General features: G+C 38.1%; 1 protein-coding gene across 1 annotated transcript in view; it reads right to left on the bottom strand.

The window, feature by feature from the left end:
• Positions 1 to 3,694: 3,694 nt before the first annotated feature.
• The window catches only part of tnfrsf21 (tumor necrosis factor receptor superfamily, member 21), a 61,595-nt gene continuing 55,868 nt past the window's right edge, over positions 3,695 to 9,421 (bottom strand). Inside the window, exon 6 of the mRNA XM_028605016.1 lies at positions 3,695 to 6,550. Coding sequence (XP_028460817.1) covers positions 6,321 to 6,550 — 230 coding nt within the window. The 3' untranslated portion in view covers positions 3,695 to 6,320. The remainder of the gene's footprint in view (positions 6,551 to 9,421) is intronic.

Here is a 9,421-nt window from a genome sequence, read left to right as displayed (position 1 = left end):
ACATCAGACCGTGTACACACCGGTGAGCTACCCCGCCTGATAGATATCCCTTCGAGGACTGGACCGGGAGCTACTTCGGTTGTGGGGGCCGGCGAGGGCTTTCGCTTTCGGTCGAGTGCAGCAGAGCGTGCTAACCTTTCTGAGTCTGAGGTAACAGTCAACATGCTACAAACACGATTGGGCGGCTTAAAAAGTCATGCTGCACAGAAACAAAAGTGTTATCTACTTTTTCAAACTGTCAGTCATGCCCGTGTGCTTTGGGATGTAAAGTGCAAACCAAAGGGAATACTAAGCGGACAGTTAAACATACGTAGCCTTATCCCCAAACGTGATCAGATCTCTGCACTTCTCCTGGACTCAAACTTGGATTACCTCTGTTTAACAGAATCGTGGCTCCACAGTAACATTCCAACTAATATGATTGACATTGCTGGGTATCAGTGCTTTAGAAAGGACAGAATGGCAGGCAAAGGGGGAGGAGTATTAATATAAATCAAAGACACATTTAAATGTCAATTAATCGAACTGAACACCATCCTGGAATGTCTAGCCCTAAACGTAACCCTATCACCTTCTATGAATTTTAATATTTCTGTCCTTTTTATAATCCACCTTCTCATAATGTTAAGTTTTATGATGAATTAAATGTTATGGTTAAACAACTGGACTCATACAGAGAGACAATATGGTATGGTGACTACAATATTAACTGGTCAGACAAAATCTGTAAACAAAACCTCAAAGCATACATGACAAAATGAAACTATCGACAAATGATTGTAGGACCCACAAGGATAACAAGGCACACTAAGACTCTCATTGACTTGGTATTTACTAACAGACCAGAACGAATAACAAGGACTTATAATTTGATTAAAGGACTCTTGGACCACAACATGACTTTGACTGTTAGGAAAAGCAAATCAAATCTAAACAAAAAGATCCTACAGTGCCCTGGATAAATAATGAAATACAAAAACTTATGAAAAAGCGAGATTTAGCTTTAAAAACATTTTTAAAATCTAAACCTTAATACCGATCTCCTGACTTATCGAAGTTTAAGGAATAAAGTCGTAAGCGAGCTGCGGAAAGCAAAAGTTACATATTACACTCCTCTAATTGATAGTGCTAAAGGTAACAATAATTCACTTTGGAGGCATTTAAATAATCTGACTAATAAATCAAAAAAACACAAAAGGATTACGGAACTTAACATCAATGGCAATAGTATAACCGATTGCGTCACTATGGCTGATGGTTTCATTTCATATTTTGTACAATCTGTTGAAGAATTAACAAAGGATTTTCAACCTGTGAATCCTCCTAATCATTCACTGAGAGTCACCTCAACAGATTCCTTTTATATTAAAGACGTGTCGGATACAAAAGTTGCAGAAATAATCACTAAACTATCAAATTCCAAGTCTGATGACATTTTTAGGATGAATATTTGTTTTCTTAAAAAGTATAAGGATGTTCTTGTCAAACCATTGACCCATCTTGTTAATCTATCTATAAGAACCAGTACATTTCACAGTGCATGGAAAAAAGGAATAATCATCCCTGTGTTCAAAAGTGGTAGCTTAGACTCAATGAGTAACTATCGCCCTATATAAATTCTATTCTATAAATTCAGTTTTATCTAAAATTATTGAAAAAGCTGTAGTAGTGCAATTGAATGACCATTTAGAAGCCAGACAGCTACTCCATCCACACCAGTTTGGGTTTAGACCAAGTTACTCAACTGAAACAGCAAACTGCTGTTTAATTGAAAATGTAAAAAGGTCCCTGGACAAGGGCAATGTGGTTGGGAGCTGTATTTATTGATCTTAAAAAGGCATTCAATACGGTCAATCATAGTCCGCTTTTATCTAAAATGTTTTAATTTCTCAAATGAGGCAGTTTTGTGGTTTACGTCTTACTCCAGTCTAGAGTGCAGTGTGTTAAAGTGGATCAAAACATATCTGCACTCTCCGACAAAAAAATGGGTATTCCTCAGGGCTCTATACTTGGCCCTTTGCTGTTTAGTCTCTTTATAAATGACTTACCTCTGCACTGCTCAGATGCCAGTTGTCAGCTCTATGCGGATGATGCTGTACTTTATGCACCCGCTAGGTCACCTGAGCAGGCTGCAGCTGTACTGTCTACCACTATGTCTGACATCCAACAATGGCTCATCCAAAATCAGTTAGTTCTAAATCTCTCAAAAACTGTTTCCATGTTTTTCCATTAAAAAAACTTGATTTTAAAAGGTAGATTTAATATTAATATACAAAATAAAGAAATTCATCCTGTTACAGAATTTAAATATTTAGGATTGGTTTTAGATCCTCAACTAAAATTTGACAAGCACATAAAGAAAATCTTAAAAACAATACAAAGTAATCTTAACTGTTTCAAACTAATCAGAAGCTACATCCCAAAACAGGCTGCCCTGCTGTATGCATACTATGATTTTTTCTCATATATTGTACTGCATGACAGCATGGGCACCAGCCTCTCCCACTACAACCAAATGCATAAGTTCCGTATACAACAGAGCTATAAAAATTATGGATAAAAAAACAATACGTTACCATCACTGTACCATTATTAAGAAATATAATTTAATGAATTTTGAGAGCTTTAGTAATTTTTGTTTTCTTAAATTAATTCATAAGTGCATTAATCATTTAGCACCTGAGCCACTAAGTTCATTTGTTGAGAGACTGAGCAGCACCAGAGTCACCAGAAGTTACACAAATCATGACTGCAAAATACGATACTGCAGGACCAGTTTTGGTCAGACGACCTTCTCTGTGAAGAGCTCTAAACTTTGGAACTCATTACCATCTGACATCAAGACTGTAACTGACTTTAAAGTGTTTACTTTTAGGCTCAAAAACTGGTTAAAAACAAACCAAAAGTGTACTCATTTTTAATTATTGTAAGTAGGTAAGAATTGTATATGATATGCATGTTTTTATATCATGTTCATATTATTTGTGTTAGGACTGGAGTTGTTTATTTATTATGTTTATTTTGAATTGAGATAGTTAAGTATGTACATTTTATTGTGTATAAAAGCCCAACCAGGGACTGGAGTTGAAAATTAGCATCTGCTATAAACTTTTTATGCAGCACTTCAGTGACAAGCTTTGTTTTGACACTATGTCTGTCTGCATTGTCCCTGTCAAATAAATAAATAAATGAAAAAAAAGGATTCCAGTAGAATTTATAATAAAACATTGTATTTGATAAACTACATGTGTTTTGTGTGCAAAAATCTTAAATTGTAAAGTAACAAGAAACTAAAGCTGTCAGATGAATCAAGTGGAGTAAAAAGTACAATATTTGTCTCTGAAATGTAGAAAGTGGCATGAAAAGACTTAAGTAAAGTACAAGTACCTCAAATTTGTACTTAAGTACAGTAGTTGAGTAAATGTACTTAGTTACATTCCACCACTGATAAACTTTAAACAAGAGTATTCTAGCAAGCGAGCCCCATTTGTGACCCCAGCACGCCGTACATTTCTCTGTGATTTCCCTACCCTTAAGGGAAAAATCAAAATCATATTTTGTTTTCCCCGTTATCCAGTGCAAATTGATGTTATCATACACACACACAAAAAAATTATTAAACTTGTTATTTTAAAGATTTGGTTCAGGTTTTTATCACATACAAAAATGTGAATAAGTGACAACCGCACACAGGGTTATGACAAATGCTTTGAGCTTTAATTGGTTGATTTTAAGAGGTTACATAGTAGTAAACATACTGGTTACACAATTGAAGTTTGATGAAATCATCCACTCGAGCCACATGTGCGTTTCACATCTCACCTTCACCCTGTCAGACTTCCTTAGAAAATAAAGCACACACCCTACAGTTTTGAGCCTCCACAGCATTGTGGAGAGCAAGCTCACACATTCTCAAATGCATCATTGTCAACATCCCGAATTTCCACAGCAGCACAACCTTCAATCTTCTTCACTCAGTCTGGAATACTTGAAAAAATAAAAATAAAATAAAGTTATTAGTCCGGGGTAAAGACCCCCTGTGTCAGGCCAACCGGTGAGAGTTCAAATCTAGCACCACAGGAGCTTTGATAGTAACTGGCTTGGTGAAAACAGAGTCCATCATTTGCTGCTCTCATGGCGCCCGCAAAATCGTCTCCAAATGTTGATGAGTTTTTGGTGGTGCTTTTTAAGTTTTATTATTATTTTAGGAACGTGGAACTTGGAAGGAACTTAAGGAGTACATTATTTCTTCCTCATTTAAATCAAGTAACACAAGTAGACAGACTTCAAGTAGAGTATGGAGTATGCATCTTACATCCCAGCCAGGTCATCTTGTCACGCCAAGCGTGGGGAAATACACCTGAATGCCCATGAAAGCATCAGATACAAAGAAGTCCAAAAAAAAAAAAAAAAAAAAAAAAGGATAACAAAGAGATGCTACAAGAACACAATAAATCAAACTAAATGTAGAAAACATTACAACAAAACCAATTGTTAGTTAACAGCATTTCAGAATAAAAGAAAATAAAAGGACCCAGAAAATACATGTCTGCCTCTCCAACAGAAAATAGAATTAGTGCATCATTATTACATTTCAATACCAACTACATAGAGCATGTAGCAACATACCACTGCATGACAAAAATCACTTGTATTCTATTAGTCTAACTATAGCACTGAAACACCCAAACATGAAGCTCCAAAATGTATCAAGAACACTTCATCAAAGCTACATTTGTTGAGGCAAACAGGGCTAGCTAGCAGAGATATGAATGTGCGTACTGGTAGAATTATTTATTCTATATACTGTCCATGAGTCCAACAGTGACAGAGCTTCCAAAGCGACGTATCTAAACAGTTTTAGATATATGGCTTTGGTTTCAGAGAAGCAGGCAGGGGCGGTAAACACTGCACTCTTCCTGTACAGTTCATTGTTCATTTTGGAGCCTTTGTCCAAAAGCAAACAGTTCAAAGACAAAGCCATATATCATAATAATAGATTAGGTAAATTTGAGTCCACTATTGTAATATTGGATTATTTTGATTATCCAGTATTTTTTTTGATATATGGCTTTCGTTCCAGAGCAGCAGGTCAGCCTTCTAATCTAACACTGCCCCCTGCTGGTCTTGCAGAGTGCTTACAAAGAGACCCATGGACGATCTGCTCCAAGCACAGGCAACTGGAGGGGGTGGAAAGAAAAAATTAGGGGCTGAGAAAAGGGACCAGCTCAGGCACATGACTTAAGCGTCAAGTCATACCTCGGCAAAATATCTGTGAATGTGGTCTACAAGAATCTTAAACCCCTACGAATAATATCAGTGTTATTTAGAGCGATAGCTTATTTACTATTTTCTGTGTGTAGTTTCCTTTCTTGCAATCATTTAGCAATAACCACCATGTTAAATTAGATTTTTTTTTTTTAAACACTGAATTGTTAAAGGCAAGGGAAGCCAGCATGACTGGCGCAACCCACGAAAAAAAAAGCTGGAATGACCCTTTAAAAGTGAAGGCATTGGCCAGTTAAGATAAAGAAAGTGCGTTTTTGTTTTTTCCATTTAGTCAGCTTCTCTTCAAATCAGCTTTTTCTAAATTTGGAGGCTTTTTTGTTAGGGTCATGATGCTATCATAATACCACCTTAACCAAAGTACTAGGGCTGCTCCCTGTTAGTCGATTAGTCGACTAACCGGTTGTTTTGGTCTTAGTCAACTTAGATTTCTTTAGTCGATTAGTCATGTTTTATGCTTTTTTCATGCTGAATGACTTATTTCCAAGAAACATACGAGCACATCTCTGGTAAACACAATAATTAAAGTGGTGCTTTTGCATGACTCTTTGCGGAGAATATCAGATTTACACATCTGTCGATTAAATCAACTAATCGATTAGTCGATACAACTGAATGATTGTTAGTCGACTAAGAATTTCTTTAATCGAGCACAGCCCTACAAAGTACTCCTTGGTGTGACACTTAGAATGTTTTAATTACAATGAGCATTGACCCTGTATCATGGTAGAGGGTGGAAGGAGTACACGCACGAGACAATTGAAGAAGATTGGAGGGTCAGGAGGAGTAAAGTACCAGTAAAGATTTGAAAGAGAGAGGGAGCAGATAGCCACCTGATCTACGACACCTAGCTCAAATCCTGTGACGATGTGACATGACGAGTCCGACACTTAGCAGATCAAATATCAAGCCAAGCTTATTCTGAACAACATCAGATCTGTGTCATCCTTCCCACTAAGGCATTCCTTTCTTTTTCTGTGCCAATTCTTATCCGTGTGTGGTTTTCTTCCTTGCTTCCTTGCTTCCTTCCTCCACTATAACAGGTCCGGGAGGTGGCTGTACACCGAGTCCAGCAGCGTCTGGCTGGCCTCCTGACTCTTGATCCCCGCGATCTCAAACAGCTGGTCCAGCTTGTCCTCGGCGGCCGGGATCTCCTCGATGACGTGCAGCTCCTCTGGGTTCAGGATGTGCAGCATGTCGTCGAAGATGGGCTGCAGGTCGCACGGGTCCAGACGCACCTGCCGGAGAACTGTGTCTTTCTTCTCTGGAGGGGGAAATAGAGACGGGGAAACGGTCGGTGTAATGATCTCAAAGCTGCTCCAATCAATACTTTTATACCAACAATGGATCACACGACTATGTGAAAGGGGTTGGCTTGTGGCGATGAACACACATGGAATTATAAGTCAACTTTGTAGTTGACCTCAACTCTACTAAGCGTTCATCACAAAAGCTCTAATAGATATTTTTTTTTTAGATTTCTTTATTTAAAAAAGGGACACCGCACATTAATCAACATTAGCACAAAATCCAACATGTAAACGTGCAAGATTTATCCACGCAGGCTAATTTTCACCTGCAGTCCCTAGCAGGTTGATGGCTTAAAACTTGATAAGCTACAACAATACAACACAAAAGCATTAAACAAGAACAGTCTAGAGTAGAGATGGCCCGATACCACTTTTTTGCTTCCCGATTCCGATACCTGAACTTGCGTATCGGCCGATACAGAGTACCGATCCGATACCAGAGTGTCATATATTTCATTATGTTTTAACAGCTGTATACTACTATCCCTGTATGGATGTGATATGATTTCTATCTTTGTTGTCGGTCTGGCTCAGGTTAAACTCTTTGTGAAACATGAACAAACACAAACAATGAATGCCCCAGAACTTTCTTTTATTCTCCAGTTTGACAGTCAGTTATAACGGAAAAAGAACATAAATAAACTACTTTAATGTAGATTTTCTTTAGGGCTTTATTACGTGGTATCGGATCGGTGCATAAACTCCAGTACTTCCCGATACCGATACCAGCGTTTTAGGCAGTATCGGTATCGGAACATCTCTAGTCTAGAGACGCACCGATAGACTGGCCGGTGACCGTAATTGGCCGTTTTTCACGTGCTCGTCCACGACCGGCAAACGGTCTGACATATGCCGATTTCATGCCGGTCAACGCTACAATTAACTGACAACATAAGTTATACAAGTTACAGTTCTCAAGGACGCACGCACACATGTGCGCGACAGCACGGTCTCTTTTTCCTTTCTCTCAACTTTTCCGCCGTGTGTCGCGCGTGCCGCTCGCGGTGTTGAAGTGCGTGTCCGCGCTATTCTCGCAGATGTAGGGAACCTGGTGAATTAACCTGCAACATGTCAGCTGTTTGGAAATTCTTCAGCGTGTGTGCAGAAGATAACAAGTTTGCAATATGCAACACCTGCGTGGAAAAAGTAGGGCGTGGAGTGACGACACCAAAAATCCAAATCACATTTTTTTAGTTGGATATTGGAAAAGAATGAAATGGTTCTAACATTGCACTTTAGATGTGTGTGAATTTCCCACACCATGTGTATATACAGTAGTTCTATTTTATAGTGATCCATTATCTGTTCAAAAAATGTTGTATGTTCTGTGCAAAATGTTCTATTAAAGAAAACATAGACAATAAATATTTGTGTGTGCTGTAAAGTGGTTAGAAAAAATGAAATCGGAATCGGCTCAAATCGGTATCGGCTGGCCTAACTCAAAGAAAATCGGAATCGGCCTAGAAAGTTGTAATCGGTGCATATCTAAAGAACACATAAGCATAGACAAGTAAAATGACACAACCACTTTTCCAGGTCATGACAGCTGGCCGGTTGATGGCATGAAAAAAAAAAGTAGCATATACAGTAGACAGTATAAAAGTGCATAGACACACATTAAGACACATCAACACACACAGAAGCACCAAGCAATATAAGCACACACAGAGACAATACCATAGCGACAAAGACGAACACATTATTCTGGATTATGGCAGCATATTTGATTAGGTAATAACCAATGTTTTATGGATTTGGCGAAGGATTTGATAGATGTGATGTTCCTTGTATGATGTATGGGCTGCTCGAAAGGAAAAAGCTGACTGAGGAAGCTATTGCAGTTCGTTAGCTGTGCCTAACCATCGACTTTTGTTTAACCCTCCTTTGTGAGAGTAAAAACTGCTCTGGTAGTTGGTGACAGTTATGACAACTATGAGACAGGAGTGGATGGTATAAATACATGTTTTAAATAAACTGTGAGAACCTCTTGTTATGTTAGCAACCGGGCAGTAACTGACAGTTAGAAAAAAAGTTTAGAAATGTGTACAAAGTTCATTATCATCGTTAGTAGTTTAGGCAGGAACTAGTGGTCAATAACAAACAATAACAATGTTAGTAATATAATAATCAGTCCCAATAAACCCCAGTCAACTGTCGCAGATACATCTAATCAATAGGGATCTTCGAAGTAAAACTAATTAATTAAAATTTGTACACATTTTTCTATAAGAATGTCCCATAAGTTGTGTCTAGGGATTGCAGTTTTCTTTTATCATGAATTAAAATACAGCATTATTGCTTATACAATATCAGGTGGAAGGAAATGCAGAATATGGTTTTAATTTAGCAACAATAGCCAGAGTGACCACATGAGGGCAGTCAGCATCCACACATCCATGTTTAAACTGAGTGCACTGTTGTCACATCATTTTCAGTAAGTGTGAGACACATTAGTGAGTGTCTGAATAATTAGCCAGGGGTGTGAAGAAAGTGAAACTGCGGATACTCAGTGTCTACACACAGTCCACTGCCAACAATCCAGAGTCTCTATCAAGCTGTCTTGGCTACCAGAAATGCCTTGTCAGGTAAAAATGTAGGACATGTCGAAGTGACTCTCCAGTGGAGAATCGGGATGCTTTTAAGTTAATTTGGGGATTCTAAAACTTTTAAGTAAGTTTGACCGGCTTTAAATGTCATGATGAGTACTCTTGAATAACCGATAACATTTTGTGCATATGTTGCATAAATTAATGTATTTTACCAAACAGCAAAACTGGGTCCAGTTCTGTAAAAATGAAGTTGCAGATCCTTAGCATTTGTGATGT

Source organism: Perca flavescens, chromosome 18 (assembly GCF_004354835.1).
Source record: "Perca flavescens isolate YP-PL-M2 chromosome 18, PFLA_1.0, whole genome shotgun sequence".
Classification (NCBI taxonomy): domain Eukaryota; kingdom Metazoa; phylum Chordata; class Actinopteri; order Perciformes; family Percidae; genus Perca; species Perca flavescens.
This window is presented reverse-complemented; position numbering and strand designations above follow the sequence as displayed.